Below are 15540 nucleotides of genomic sequence, written 5' to 3'. Positions count from 1 at the left end.
CAGTTCATATTCAATTTCAAGCAGTGACAGCTGTATCCTTCAGTGTGATGTGCTATAATAAATAAAATAACATTTTTCTAATTCTTGTATAATTATTCAGTATGCCATTGTACAACGAAAGTCCATTTACAGCACTTGCAATATACACATTATCATAATTTACAGAGAGAGAATGTTTTTAAACCTAAAAACCTAAAATAAACGTGTTTTTCTGTTTGCTGCATTGTAAACACACATAGTTCATTAATTTTATATTATTTGGATGCAATTGGGTTCTTTTTTTAGCAGACATGTGTCATTCAGATTATTGTGATACTCCATAAGACCGTACAGTTTGGCAGTGGACCACACTCCACCCTTATGTGTGTATCAAGCTCCTCTCAAATGTACATTGTGCAGCGGAAACCTCTGCCCGTTTTTATGTTTTGATCTTGGCTTCCCTTCCCCAGAGAATGTGCTGTGCGTTGGAAAACACATTATCTGGGTGTTTCCTCATTTTGGAAGAACATGGTATCCAGAGAAACTTTCACTTGGACTAAACAAACACAGGTTTTCATTAGGATGGCCTGTTGTTGATATTTTTTAGGCATTACATTGTGGTTTCCAATCAGCTTTCACAGGTCTGCAGGTCACCGGTCTATTTTTGGCCAGCTTTTTGAGACCATGACATGATAGTTCTAACACAAATGAAAATTATGTTTTCATTTTAATTACCTCATGATGGTTGAAACACAAATTATGCTTTTTTTTAACTAGAGGAGTTAGCTAGCAGAACGTCCAGGCTGCTCTTTTTTACACAAATGGTGAATAGATAATGGTTTTCTACATACCTCTTGGTTTTAAATGTTTTGGACAAACTTTCCAATTAAGTGCAGATGTCTGTTCTAGTTTATTAAAATTCCATTGAAGAACTCTATAATGGTAAAAAGAGTGAAGGCCTGAAGATGAAAGCTGGCAAGATATTTGAATCCACATAAACGTTCTTGTGTCTTTCCTGAATCGAGGGAGCGGTTCAAGCAGGATTTTCTTCCCATAGCTCTTTGATTTCATCAGGTTTCTATAGACCTTTGTTCAGATGAATAATAGAAGTTCTTGCATGGGACATAGACAGATACACTCCTCACTTTGACATGATGTCATGTTAGTGCCATGCTCTGTGTGATGTGGTCTGTTCAATTGTATGTGTACATAAAAGTTTAATATTTACTTGGTTTTCAATACTTGCATACACAACAGAATTCCAGAAGTGCAATGAAATTTAAAGGGTAATGCTTTCAGTATTTGCTGTGAAATACCAGCACATGGTTATTTTGGATCTCTGGACCTTCCAAAGTAGCATATAAATTGTCAGAAAAAAAGTGCAAAAATCATACTTTTGGAGGTACAACAGCTTTTCACTGGGGCAATACCCTCAAAGGGACACCTTTGTACCATTTTTCCCCTAAAGGGTGCATATTCGCACCTTAGAGTAGTAACATGAACCCTTAAGGTAGTAATAGGTATTCTTATGGTACTATGAACCATTTAGGGGTAAAGAAGGTACAAAGTTGTCCCTTTCAGTGTACTGCCCTAGTGACAAGTACAATTTTTGCACATTTTTTTTCTGAGTTGTAGGACAGAAAGGGCCATTTTGATGAGAATTATTTTACGTTTTTGTTGTAATTCAAATGACTTCAATTAATGTGATTATGCAAAATATACTTGATAAATACTTGGTGTTTCATTTACTTTACATTATAATGTTTCGGCCAATTTTTCATCTTTAAATTAAATTTAGTTCTGTAAAAACTGCCATCATACCCAAAATATGACCTTTCTTCTCTCCCGCAGGCAGAGAATGACCCCACCACGGCAGTGTATGCCAACGTTACTGACCTGAAGAAGACTGTTCCTCACCCTTCAAACTCCTCTGCCTCAACTTGCTTGTCACCCGGCAACACCCTCAGTCCTGCTCCGGACTCTGCCTCCCCGACCAACTCGGACGGATGGCAGGTCCATACTGACCACGACAGCAGTAAGGAGTACTTCTACAACCCTGAAACAGGACAGAGCAGTTGGTCTGATCCCCGTAGCCCCCCAGCAGGAGCAGGTATGGAGTCTGTGACCTCCCCCATACCTGTGTCCACCCCATCCTCTGCACACTCGCTGGGCTCTGACTGGGAGCAGCTTTTGGATGAGAGCACTGGGAGACATTATTATTATAATCACATTTTGAAGCAAACCTCTTGGACTGCCCCAGAGTCATCGCAACCTCCGTCCTCCACAGATAGGGCTCACAGTCATGGCAAGGAGGCAAACGAACCGGTAAGATTCTACCTGCATCTATATCTGTCTGTCTATTTATCTCTCTATCTACACTACCATTTAAAAATGCGATTAGTAAGATTTTCTTTTAAATAAATTAAATAACTTTAAAGTTCTGCAAGGATGCATTAAACTGATCAAAACTGGCAGTAAAGATTTCTGATTTCTGATTTTTTTGTTGTTTTTTTGTTCACTCTTTGCATCCTCAGCCACCTCTTCCAGAGGAGGACTACCCAACAAATCAGCCTGAGGATTCCCATATTTCTCTTCAGCTCCCTAAGGATTTTCAGTTGCCCCAAATCAAGCGTGCTATCATCCCTAGGGTTGCTGTGGACACGTATAAAGATGTCCCCGTGGGCTGGACTGACTCTGTAGGAGCCGATGGAAAATCTGTCTTCACAAATGAACTCACACATGAACAGGTAATGAGAGTTCATCACAACACACACACGCACGCACGCACGCACGCACACACACACACACACATACATACATATGAGGCTGGGAGTACTAATGAATGTACTACAATGATCATACACCACACAGACTTGAAAAAAAAAACTAAAGAGAGTCTTGGTTTAGGTCCCAAAACCATGTGTTTTATTTATTCAGTGTCCAGTCTCTATAAATCGGAATCCTGAATGATCTTTTTTTTTTTTGTTAATTCAATACATTATTAATATATGTAAGAGCTCTTTTTCATTTCATTTATATGATATCAGAGGGGATTTATAGCTATTGGTTTTTTGTATATATTGGTGCCCCCTGTTGCTGTCTTTATGATACCGCAACTGTGCACATTGCAAAAAATGAGGACGTTGTAAAAATTAATCGGACCAGCTCCATACAGAATCTGCAGACATGTTCCAGTTTTTCAGCACTAATTTTGATGGACAATCATTGGTGAAATGACTTTAAATGTGTTTCAAATGGAGCTGGGGTTGCTACTTACTTATTGGTAGCTAAAAGTGAAATCAAAATAGCCAACCTATTTAATAAATAAACATGCTAGTGGCAAGGAATGTGTTGAACTTTCTGAAAGATTTGTCAGAGGTTCTGTAATTGGTCTATATCACCACACTGCATGCACTCAAATACATAATTTTATTTTAATGTCAATAATTTCATGACCAAATCTTCTTATATAAGTAATATAAGTAGCTTAAAAAATAAACCAATGCATTTATTTCACAGTCTGCCTGACTAATATTTTTGTCTCCCAGTCACAGTGGATCCAGTCTAAGGATGACAAAGGGAAGATGTATTACTACTTAAAAGATGGGTCTAAATGTCAGCGGACCCTTCCAGAGGTCTGTGTATGATTTTGTTTGGACATTTTTGATATTCTTTACAAATGCATATCTTACCGTGAACTCTGTATAAACTATCTACTGACTCTTTGTAAAGGCTTCAGTCCCGCCTGGTCAGCCAATCAGTGGAAATGGAATAGACCAAGATGCTCACCCCGTTTTGAACAATTGGAGACACACCCAGTTTAACGTATCTCAGGAAGACCTGGTGAGTTTCAGGACGCTCTTAACCTGGATCTTTTCACTTGTATAATTTAAGATATACACTTAGACTTTTTTCTTTATCCTGTCGTTTTTAAATCATTAACATTTATCTGACTTGTGAACCCTTATAGAGGTCAAAGACAGCTAGACATAAACCAAAAAGTTTCTTCAAAGTTTCAGCAAATTGTGTGAGGGGTGCCCTCAAGTCTGTTCTCTTCAGTGACAACAACAGGAAGGAAGGAAACATCTGGTGCCTGATTTGACACACCACCGCACCATTTTCCACCAGCTAATATTCATTTATTTTCTTTCTCTTCATTTCCTCCTGCAGAAATTTTCCCCCTCACACAGGCGGATCGCCTCTGACAATGCCAGTGATGCATCCAGTTCAGGGAATTCACCAGAATCACTGCATTACGTACGTAACATGACCTCTGTTATTTCCAGCCCTCAGTGCAGCTTCTAACTCATGTCATTCAGTTCACCAAAACTCATTCATGTGTAACAGTCTCATTCTTATTTTATTATAATTTTGCTCTCATTCATGTTAAGTTCCCCTAATTGAATGCTTTTGCATGCAAGATCTAAAACTGATTATAAACCATTGTTTAAGGTCATGCTAATAAAAATGTTTTTAAAAAGATGTTTTTAAGTCCCAAGTAAATGACTTCCTGCCATTATCAGATTTTTATAATGTGCTGATTTAGTTATCAGTGTTTTTTATCTAAAAATAAACTAGTTGTTTATCAAAAAATATGCAATATAATGTGATTTGCTCTACAAAAAATGAAAAGAAGTCCAAGATTTAGTGAGAAAGATTTTGTTCCCTTTCTCAAGGATAAAAAGTTAAGACGGCGGAGGAACCTGTCCAGTCACAGCACAGATTCACATTCTCATTCTCATCATGTGCGTCCTGAGCTTGTTTATTGGGCCTGTTAAGTTGTCTGTATTGGGGTCCGAAACTAACATGTCATGCATTAGATGAAAACTAACATCACTGCTTGTTGTCCAATGGCTGGAAAATAGATTTGCTTCATTTTAAAATGTTTGTCTTTCATCAATAGCTGTAGATAGTGTTGTTTTGTGGCATGCTGTTCCGTCGTTGTTCATTTAACATGTTACCAACAGACCTGCACTAACACTTTTTTTAAACACTTTTTATTATGACTCTTTTTTTGAGTTTTGTTGCACTCACATCTCGCAAAATTTTCTGAAATGTTGCTCTTATTTGCTTGTCATTATGAAATGGGCAAATAGTATATTTTTAACATTCACAAAGAGCTTTTTGTTTGTCCATGGTTTGATGTGTTTTTTTTTTTTTAAATAAATCTGATCCCTCTAACAAACAACCCCTTGTCTTTTGCATTCATCAGTCATCACTGGAGAAGGCTGGGATTCTCTACAAGACCAAAGTGGCTGAGAATGGAAAAAGGCTGAGGTGGGGCCTTAAATTAATCAACGTTTATCTGTGGTTAAACAGTACAGTCATACTTCAAGTATTGATAGAAAAAAAGCATGCAAATTAGTCATCTGTGTAGTTTTTACCACAGGGATTCCCAAACTTTCTTGTCAACCAAACCCATTTAAACTAATATGTTTTATTTATATAGCGCCTTTCAAATACCCAAGAACGCTTTACATAAGGTAAATAACAGATAGTATACAACATATGAACAGCCAAACAGCAGACAGAGGTGAAATAAAATGCAATATACAAGATAAGTTAAAAAACAAGCATAGAACAGAAAATTAAGCAGGCAATCAATTAAGAAACATTGAAATTAAGTGAGTTTTGAGAGCAGTTTTAAAGGTCTGGAGTGAAGAGATATCTCAAAGTACGGGCAGGGACATAGGGGAGAATTAATTCAGAAAGGTAAGAAGGTGCTAAACCATAACTGGCATTGAAAACTAAAACACTATTCTTAAACTGAATGCGATAGGTGACAGGGAGCCATTGTAATTACTGTAAAACCGGAGTGATGTGGGCAGATTTTTTGGTAAATGTAAGAACACGAGCAGCTGAATTTTGGATTTGCTGTAAGCGATTAAGGACTTTGTTGGGTAGGCCATAAAACAAGGAGTTACAATCATCAAGACGCGACATAATAAACGCATGAACAACAGTTTCAGCATCTTTGAAATTTAAAGATGGTCGTAGGTGGACAATATTACGAAGATGAAAAAAATTATATTGATATGGGATTCAAAATGTAGACTAGAATCAAACATTATACCAAGATTGTGTATAGTGGAAGAGGGATGGACTATAACTCCGTCAATGTTAATGGAGTTGTCAGGTTGGGAGACAAGGGATTTAGGGCCAACTAACAGAAGTTCAGTTATTTTCAGTATTTAACTAAGAAATTTTGGGCCATCCGTACTTTGAGATCATGTAAGCAAGATGTAAAAGAAGAAGGGGAAAAACAGAATTGGGCTGTATGGTAAAATAGATTTGCGTATCATTCAAAAGGGTCTGGCTGCAGCTTGGCGCTTGCACTCTCAGACGTGCATTCTCAGTTTTGTGGTTAGAGGAAAATACTATATACATATTCATTATATTAATAAACTGTATATTGAATTTGATATTTGAATAGCATCTTACATTAAACCATGTTAAGTGTTTATGTTTTTCTACAGGAGGAAGAGACTTTGCGCATTGCGTTCATATTCTGCTGTTCTGTGGCCACGGATTTGCGGGTCTTGTCTTTTTCTTGCAGGACCCTGTAGGTTACGGTACTAAATTAGTTTTAATTGTTTAATCACCACCACAGCGTCTTGTCTCCATTGGCAACACGCACGATCTGTGTCGATTGCAAGTGACGTCGCAGGTGTCGGAGAGTGCAAGTGGCGATTGCAAGTGACTTCGTAATTTAGTTTCTTTTTTCTTGTCTTCACCACCTGGCTACTGTTGTAAAATGTTGAGAGATTCAAACAAAAAGTAATCAATAAATAGGACAAAATAAAAAATAAAAAAGACTGCAAGTGACGTCGCTAGCGGAAGTGCAAGTGTCTGAGAATGTAAGCCTGAGAATGCACGTCTGAGAGTGCAAGCGCCAAGCTGCAGCCAGACCCTTCTCGTATCATTGGCGTAACTGTGGAAATTTAAACCATGGCGCCAGATGATCTGACCCAGAGGAAGCATGTAGATTAAGAATAGAACTGGACCAAGGACAGATCCTTGAGGCACTCCACGAGAAAAAGTGACAGAATGAGATTTGGATTTAGCTATGCTAATGAACTGTTGCCTGTCTGAGAGATATGAACCTAGCCACTGTAAGACAGTGTCCGTAAACTAAAACATTTACTTGAAGTACCCCCTGAGATTTTAAGTAAATATATTAATAATGTGATAACATTCGCAGGTTCTTGGAGATGCAGGAAAACAAATAAAATATTACATTTTTAATTTAATTTCATGACATTTCTTTTTTTCTGTTTGTTTTTATTTTACTTTTCCATTTTTATGACTTAAATAATGATTAGCTTTTCAATTAACTTACAACTGCAGTTACCCTGTAAACCCTGGTCTGGGAAACGTGCACTTCTAGCTAATACGAGTTTATATATAGATTCCCTTTTATACTGTATATTGCTCAGGTGCTGAGAATAGAGTAAGATTAGACAGAAATTGATCTTTATAGTGTTTTAACGTGTCTCTGCTCTGAAATCACTGCTGCTGTGTTTGCAGGAAGAACTGGGCGCAGTCATGGACTGTTCTCCATGATGGCATACTCACTTTCCACAAAGACCCTAAATTTACACCCGCAGGGATGTCTGTAAGTTTACTTAATGTTTTCTTAGTAATTTGGGATGCACAATAGATCAGTAACATATCAGTTATTGTCCGTTATTAGACATTTTTAAATTGATCATATTAGTCAGTAATTGGATATATACTGGTTCTTTTTAATCCTGCATACTCATTTTCTCTACATGGATCTAGAGAAATCACATACAGTAGCACCTGTCGATTAAGTCTACTAAAGAGAACAACTTTAAAATAAAAGACTGACTGCCATTGGTTGACTCCTGCAGACCAAGACCAATCAGATCGTCCCAGAGTACACAGTGGAACTGAAAGGAGCGACTTTATCATGGGCGTCAAAAGAAAAGTCAAGCAAGAAGAATGTTCTAGAGGTGAGCACTGTGACTCAGTACAGACTTTCCTGTTCATAGCTTGTGCAAAATAAATAAACAAAAGACTGCATCTTGTGAAATTTATTACATTGCTCTTCCAGGAATTAAGACTGAACTTGTTTCTCTAAATTCAAATATGTTCCGTTGTGATCGGTTTAGTCATTGGCAAGTATGATGGTGACCTTTGTTTTGGCACTAAAACACAAACGCTGCCAGATCTCTTGCGCTATTAACAACATGTGTTGTAGTTTTAATAGTGGTGAAGCTAAGAAGTATGTTATCTTATGTACAAATATTTTCATATTTATTGCTTTGATATGGATTGCTACCAGCCACTGTTGACGTTTGCCCTCAGAGATTTTCTTGTCAGCATATATCAGTCCATATTTTTTAATAATAAAGCTTAAAATATGGTCCATGTCACTGAGCAGCTCAAGACACGTCACGGCTCTGAGTATTTGATACAGTATGACACAGACAGCATCATACACGACTGGCACAAGATCATTCTGGACACCATCAGAATGCTGGTGAGTGGCACCCCGGCTGGCAACATACAGTATAACAAAAAAAAACACAAGTTGCCAAGATTTTTCTATCTTGTCACATTTACTCTTAAAATTATGAAAATATGTTGTGATCTTTTACAGCAGGACCATAACCATTACTCAGAGGATGAAGTGGAAGATATCCCAGAAAAACCTCCATTACCTGCAGATAAAGAGAGGAAGAGTGAATGTCAGTAACTGAATCAGATGCACATCAAGCAAATCACTGTTATTAATGACTTAATTCAGCTTCTTTGTATTTATAAATCATTTTCTTATAGCAACAAGACTGAGTTCTTCAAGTAGCATAGACTTAGAACAGGGCCGTGTTCGCACCAAGCTGCGCAAGTTCCTCCAGCGGCGGCCCACTCTGCAGTCAGTCAAAGAGAAGGGCTACATCAAAGGTTAGGATCAACTTTTGCCTCTTTCAACGTGAGCTTAATTAGTAACACTGTGATTAAAGTGCAGTCCATAAAAACTGAAGACTCGCTTTCAAAGAATTCAAGCACATATCAATGAAAATTTGAGTCTAGTGGACTTGTCCTTATCCTATATTCACACTAGGGGTGTAACGGTACACGTATTCGTACCGAACCGTTTCAAATCATACCGAACCGTGACGTTAAAACCGAGGTACGTACCGAACCGTCATATTTGTGTACCGTTACACCCCTAATTCACACAGTAAATCATTTTGACTTTTAGTTTCTCTTTGTTTACAGAGAATGTGTTTGGCTGCCACCTAGACACCCTCTGTCATCGAGAAAACAAAACTGTGCCCAAGTTTATGGAAAAATGCATAAGATCTATTGAGAAAAGGGGTAAGCGTTCATTCTGGTGTGTGTTTAGTTCAGAAGTAAGAAAAGTTATCTAAAGTGTTAGTGTCTGTTTGCGTGGTGCAGGTCTGAAAATAGATGGAATCTACAGAGTGAATGGGAACCTGGCTGTCATCCAGAAGCTGCGATATAAAGCGGATCATGGTAAACAAGAGCATCATCACAATTACTTTAACTGTGTTTTCAACCCTTGAGAACTGTATACATCCACCGTTTAGGATTGAGTTCACTATCACAATGAATTTACAGACTGCTGGAAACAAACACATTTACCATGGTAACAATCTGCCAAAACACCTTAATTCCTACAGTTATAGTTAAGGATTTCATTCAGAATTTTAACAAATGTTTTTAAAACATTCTCACCAGGAGGAATTTTTCGAACTTTTGAAAATGATCAGATGTCAAATCGAAAGAGCTTAGATAGTTGTCGTAAAAGTATATTTTTGATTATTTTTAATGTAAGTAGATATAAACATAATGGTAATATAAATGGTTACTGCTGTAAAATCACAAATTCATGTGGGATCTCCTTCAAACAATGAAGTTTTCAGAATTTATTTATTATAGCAGTGGGGGATTAACAATACTGTTTTTATTGACTATATAAAACTGTATATTCCTTTCTTTCTGTAGAAGAGGATCTGGATCTGGAGGACGGGCAGTGGGAAGAGATCCATGTGATTACAGGAGCTTTGAAGCTTTTCCTTCGTGAACTTCCTGAGCCTCTTTTCCCCTTCAGCTTTTTTGATAGGTTCATCGCTGCCATTCGTGAGTGTTACTGTCCTGTTTAGAGAACAAAATCAATGTTTTTTTAATTCATTGCTTTTTGGCTTAAAGGGATAGTTCACCCAAAAATGAAAATTCTTTCATCATTTACTCACCATCATATTGTTCCAAACCTGTATGAGTGTCTTTCTTCTGTTGAACACAAAAGAAGATATTTTGAAGAATGTTGTAACCAAACAGTTGCTGGTAGCCATTGACTTCCATAGTATTTTTCCCCCATACTATGAAAGTCAATGGCTACCAGCAACTTTGTTTTCCAACATAATACAAAATATCTTTCATGTTTAACAAAAGAAAGAAACTCATACAGATTTGGAACAACACGAAGAATGAGTAAATAATGACAAATTTTTAGTTTTTGGGTGGACTATCCCTTTATGTTTTGACACATGCTATATACCTAATAAAGCTTTTATTTTATAAGAGTTAGATATTAAAAGTAATATATTTTTGACTTGAAAACAAATCATGAATATTTGCTTTGAACCACAATTTGATTTGGTTATGATTCTTTTCTAAATGATGCAATGCATCATGGACTGCGAAATGAATGATTTATGATTCCACTTGACTCTGATTGATTATTATTGGAAACTGTAGGGAGTTTCTACTCAACAATACACTAAGTTTAATTCCCAAGACCAAAACCTCATTCATGCATGTTTAAGGACTCAATTATTGTATTTGTTTTCTAGAAATGAGTGACTACAGCCAGAAAGTGTCATATATTCGAGATCTGGTGAGAAACCTGCCTTTGCCCAACCATGACACCATGGAGGTTCTCTTCAGACATCTTCGAAAGTATGGACCTATTTTTCACTCAGTATTGATGTAGTATGTCAGTAGTATGATGACCATCTTTGTCACATATGGTTTTGTTACTTCCTTTTGTCTTGGGTATTAACAGTGATCAGGTCATTCAAGAAAATCTGTACTAAATGCATCCTCGCCCTATTTACTGAAAAGCAGTTCTGACCATATACCCATCTGTCCTAAAGGGTGATTGAACATGGTGAGCTGAACCGCATGTCTGTCCAAAGTATGGCCATCGTGTTTGGCCCGACGTTGCTGAGACCACAGGAGGAGTCCAACATCACCATGCACATGGTCTTCCAGAACCAGATTGTGGAGCTCATTCTCAACGAGTTCAATGAGCTCTTCCAAACCAAATGAAATCACCTGATGGAAGGGAAGAGAATACAACCATTTGCACCATCTTCTCATATTCCCAAATGAACAAGGTTACTGACTGTTTTCCGTCTACTGATTGGATATTGACTCTCCCAATCAGTCAAAACCAAAATGACGCAACAAATAAGTGCATTGTGAAACATCAAGAGGATCTGCACCTCGAAACTGCCTTGTTCTTAAATGCAATATGTGTTTTTGGTACTGGCGAAATCAAGAGAACAAAAAGCCGAAGGGATCATCTGCCAATATGATCAAATGGATCTAAATGGATATAAAGAAAGAACATGTCTAATTTGTCAAAATGTCATGTTTGAGATTAGACAGTTGTGGAGTCTTCAATAAGAAATAACTTACTTTGATTGCTTTAAAGGTATTAAAAGCTTCAAAGGTTCTCTGAACTAAGATCTTGACGATGAAAGCTGGAATTAATATGTGCTTAATCACCAATAGCACTACTGTTTGAACCTCATTGTTGAGGAGACTGAGAAAAGAAAGTGTTTATTAATCAACTGTATGACTAACATTTTTCCGCCATCTTTATTGTTATAAAATGCTGACAGTACAATGTACAGAAGTATGAAAATGAACAATGGAACATTTTGCAGTAAAGTAAAATATGGCTGTGCATTGCATGTTAAAAACAAACTTTGTGGATGTAGACTAAAGCTGTACATATTTTAAATATTTTGTTTTTATATAAAAAATATGGTTAATAAATAATTGGCAATTTCATTTTATTATAGAGATAAATATTCTGTAAATAAAACAGATACACCATATTTAATGTTATGCAATTATGTGCATAGTTCTTACACTGGTAATTACTGAAATCTGGATATTATATTTAAAAAAATGTTTTTAGTATATACAATACTATAAACAATATATACTGACTTATATACAATCATTAAGTCAGTGTGTAGAACAATTTAAAATAGAGAACAGATATTATAACTGGACTATAGATCAATGCAATGTGAGAACTTACAGGCTAAATAAATATGGTGCCTTCATTTTAACTCTTCAGTTCTTGTCTTTGTTTACTGTTCCCTGTAGTACTTTCCAGCTTTCAATCACCAGTTCGTCGGATTGTCTAGCTTTCAAAAATATGTAATAAAGTTTTGTTTTTTTTTTACATATTAGGCTACACTACATTATACTATGCTATATATATAGTATGCTGGTCAATGTGTCTTTATTTGTACCCAACGGTAAATTTGTTTTGCAGACAGGAGATCCGTGATTAAAGACAAATTCATAAAACACAAAAACATGCATTAAAACGGTCTATGATTATGTTTAGAACTACACTGTAAAAAAAAAAAACTATTAAAAAAACATGATTATTTAAACAAAATACTTTCAAATGTGGAGTGTCATGCAGGGTATTCTGGGAATGTCCGTTTACAGTTTTTGACTGTAAATTATACATTGATTTGTTATTTTTACTTCTAAAAACTGTAAAATTAACAGCATTTTACTGTAAACTTACATGAAATGTCTGGTTAGATATTTTACCGTTTTTCCCTGTATATAGTACGGGAACTTACTGTTAACCTATTAACAGTTTTTTTCAGTATCGTTTTTACAAGATTTTACAGTTAAAATTACACTTATTTTTTACAGTGTATGTCTTTTTATGGACTACAATGAGAGTCTTATAGTCAATTTAAGTAAGAAGGCTTATATTTTACAGGATGTAACTGTTACACATGAGAAATGAGAAAACAAAAATGAGAAGTATAAGTTCAGAACTAAATTTTGTTAGATATTTTCCCTTTGGGGAATAAATTGTGAATTTCAATTTAATGTAATATCTGTCATATAAACAGAATGAAAAGTCCCAGAAAAACAGCCTATTCCTCGGAGTTAGAGCGACACCTCCTGGTTGTTCGCATCGAGGCATCTGACGTATCCTCATATGGATGAATTGATTGGTGCAGCGAATAACGTCACAGAACACGAGACAAACATGGAGGGAAAGACTCCGGACGCGTCCTCAACTGCGCCAAAACTTCTTACACCTGCTCAGAAACAGCTCCTTAAAAGACAGCAGGAACTGGAATACTGGAAGAGGCACTCAAAACAACTGCGGAGCCGTAATTTGATCACGGGCCTGACCATCGGAGCCTTTGTGGTGGGCCTATGTATCCTTCATAGTTTCATTACATGACTGCTCATATAGATAGATAGATAGATAGATGTTTATGTATGGTATGTTAAAAATTACCATGGGACAAAAAGATATATTATTACCATAATAAAAATGTGTGTTTCTGTAAAATGTTATTAGCACATTTTCAGGTGAGTAGGGATATATGTTTGTTCAGCCTTTACCAAAATGGTATAATTATAATTTTATAAAAGAATGCCTACCCACCCACTATTAATAATTACAAATCAATCAAGCCAATTAATAATAAGTCATTATATCTCAAATTGTGTGATGTAATGGCCTTAACCCCTGTATCACTTCATCAGTCAGCTACACCATTCTCTCAGTCAGGCAGGAGAAAATCATGGAAGAGATTGATGATGAGGCAAAGATATTTGTCATGAAAGGGCCTCGGACAGGGGCCAACTCTTAGATGCTCCTCTGTCTCAGTGATGCCAACTTTGCAATGTTGGCAGGACAGTTAACATTTGTCTTGATGTGTGAGACTTGCATTCAGTATCAATGAACATATTTTCTCTTGCATCTCTTGCATTCAGTATCAATGAACATATTTTCTCTTGCATCTCTTGCATTCAGTATCAATGAACATATTTTCCTGTGGCCACATGATATGGTACAAAGTAAAATGCCCTAATGAACTTGTTAACTGTTGCGTTTTTTGTTTTCTTTTACTAAGGAATGATTTCATTATATATTTATACATTTTGTTCTTGCTGTGACTTAAAAAATAAAAATTAATATTGAATTTGATCGGTTTTGTGTGTGTGTATATAGGCTATATATATATATATATATATATATATATATATATTGGCTATTGTTTCCAACTGACTCATCTAGTTACATTACAGAACTGTCCATTTTATAGTATTCTACTGTATTCCACTAGATGGCAGTATGTGAAGTCACATTAGGAGGAGGCGATAGGAGGTAGTTTGTTTATACAGGGATAGCTTGATAAGCTTACAGGACACACTGTACCTTTCCAGTCACTCAAGAAAAAATTGACTACCGATATAGAAGGCTGGATTTTCAGAGAAATCTGGAGAATATAATAACGAATGTCATACATTGATCATGTCATGAAAATTGTACATACTGTTTTTAACAATCCTAAGGTCTGCAAAACCTTATCCCATAAAGCTATGTTAAATATAACTTTCTCCACTCTGAAAATATTTTTACTGGGGATGTTAAAGCAATATTCCGTGCTGCACACATTTAAGATTAATTGTGGTGTAATTTTGATTAAATTGATTTAGGATTTTTCCGCCTTTTCTTTAAAGAAAATCAAAAATCTGGGCTACAGTGAGGCACTTAGAATGGAAGTGAATGGGGACCAATCTAGAAACGTGGTTTTACTATTAAAACAGTATTTTAACAAGACCTAAACAATATGAATCATGCATGTAACTATTTTATTTTGAAGAAAAAAAATGCTTATTAACTTTGTGCAAAGTTACAATTTTGTTGTCATGATGCAATCATGCAAACCCTGTAATGACACAAAACAACAATTTAAACAAATTTATAGCTCATTTGTTACATGAATATTAAACAAGAATCAACAAATATATATATATATATATATACACAAACACACACATACACACACACACACACATATATATATATATATATATATATATATATATACTGTGTGTATACAAGAAACAAGAATTTATATAAATATATATGTATATTTCTCCATTGTAAGTGCTTCAATGTTTATATATTCACTTTTTTTAACAAAAGGAGGAGTAGGCAACAGTTGTATTCAGAAATTTCATTAATCATTTTTTTCACTTAGGAAAAGTTTAGAATTTATCAAATATTACACTGAAAGATTTTATCTAGTTATTTTCATTTTTAAGAAGTTTAATTGTATATTGTATTTTATTTATATTTTGAGTATAATTATCGATGCTAGCATGGCAAATAATAATAACAATAATAATATTATTATTCATATTATTATTATAAATAAAAGAAGGGGCAACTGGATTTTTATTTGAGGTAAGGCTTGATCTTAACTTGTATTGCAC

At 35.7% G+C, this 15540-nt stretch overlaps 2 protein-coding genes across 4 annotated transcripts in view; both read left to right on the top strand.

Moving 5' to 3' along the window:
* Nucleotides 1-12577, top strand: part of arhgap27l (Rho GTPase activating protein 27, like) — a 28217-nt gene extending 15640 nt beyond the window's left edge. Inside the window, exons 3-19 of one of the 3 annotated variants that reach the window (XM_016479753.1) lie at nt 1831-2304; nt 2514-2726; nt 3534-3614; nt 3712-3822; nt 4150-4236; nt 4656-4724; nt 5192-5256; nt 7507-7594; nt 7854-7955; nt 8387-8485; nt 8606-8693; nt 8785-8907; nt 9226-9324; nt 9406-9483; nt 9976-10110; nt 10824-10929; nt 11127-12577. In XM_016479753.1, coding sequence (XP_016335239.1) covers nt 1831-2304; nt 2514-2726; nt 3534-3614; nt 3712-3822; nt 4150-4236; nt 4656-4724; nt 5192-5256; nt 7507-7594; nt 7854-7955; nt 8387-8485; nt 8606-8693; nt 8785-8907; nt 9226-9324; nt 9406-9483; nt 9976-10110; nt 10824-10929; nt 11127-11301 — 2193 coding nt within the window. In that variant the 3' untranslated portion in view covers nt 11302-12577. Of the gene's footprint in view, nt 1-1830; nt 2305-2513; nt 2727-3527; nt 3615-3711; nt 3823-4149; nt 4237-4655; nt 4725-5191; nt 5257-7506; nt 7595-7853; nt 7956-8386; nt 8486-8605; nt 8694-8784; nt 8908-9225; nt 9325-9405; nt 9484-9975; nt 10111-10823; nt 10930-11126 lie in introns of all 3 variants that reach the window. The other 2 variants (XM_016479752.1, XM_016479754.1) reach the window with 2 other exon arrangements.
* Nucleotides 12578-13183: 606 nt separating this feature from the next.
* On the top strand, nt 13184-13980 carry LOC107683684 (cytochrome c oxidase assembly factor 3 homolog, mitochondrial-like). Its single transcript, XM_016479759.1, has 2 exons — nt 13184-13466; nt 13801-13980. Exons 1-2 carry the CDS (start codon nt 13241-13243, stop codon nt 13905-13907), a joined length of 333 nt encoding a protein of 110 aa, XP_016335245.1. The 5' UTR covers nt 13184-13240; the 3' UTR covers nt 13908-13980.
* The last annotated feature ends 1560 nt before the right edge of the window (nt 13981-15540 follow it).

Source organism: Sinocyclocheilus anshuiensis, unplaced genomic scaffold (genome assembly GCF_001515605.1).
Source record: "Sinocyclocheilus anshuiensis isolate Anshui unplaced genomic scaffold, SAMN03320099.WGS_v1.1 scaffold2459, whole genome shotgun sequence".
NCBI classification, from domain to species: domain Eukaryota; kingdom Metazoa; phylum Chordata; class Actinopteri; order Cypriniformes; family Cyprinidae; genus Sinocyclocheilus; species Sinocyclocheilus anshuiensis.
The sequence above is the reverse complement of the archived record's forward strand: the minus strand, read 5'-3'. Positions and strand labels throughout refer to the sequence as shown.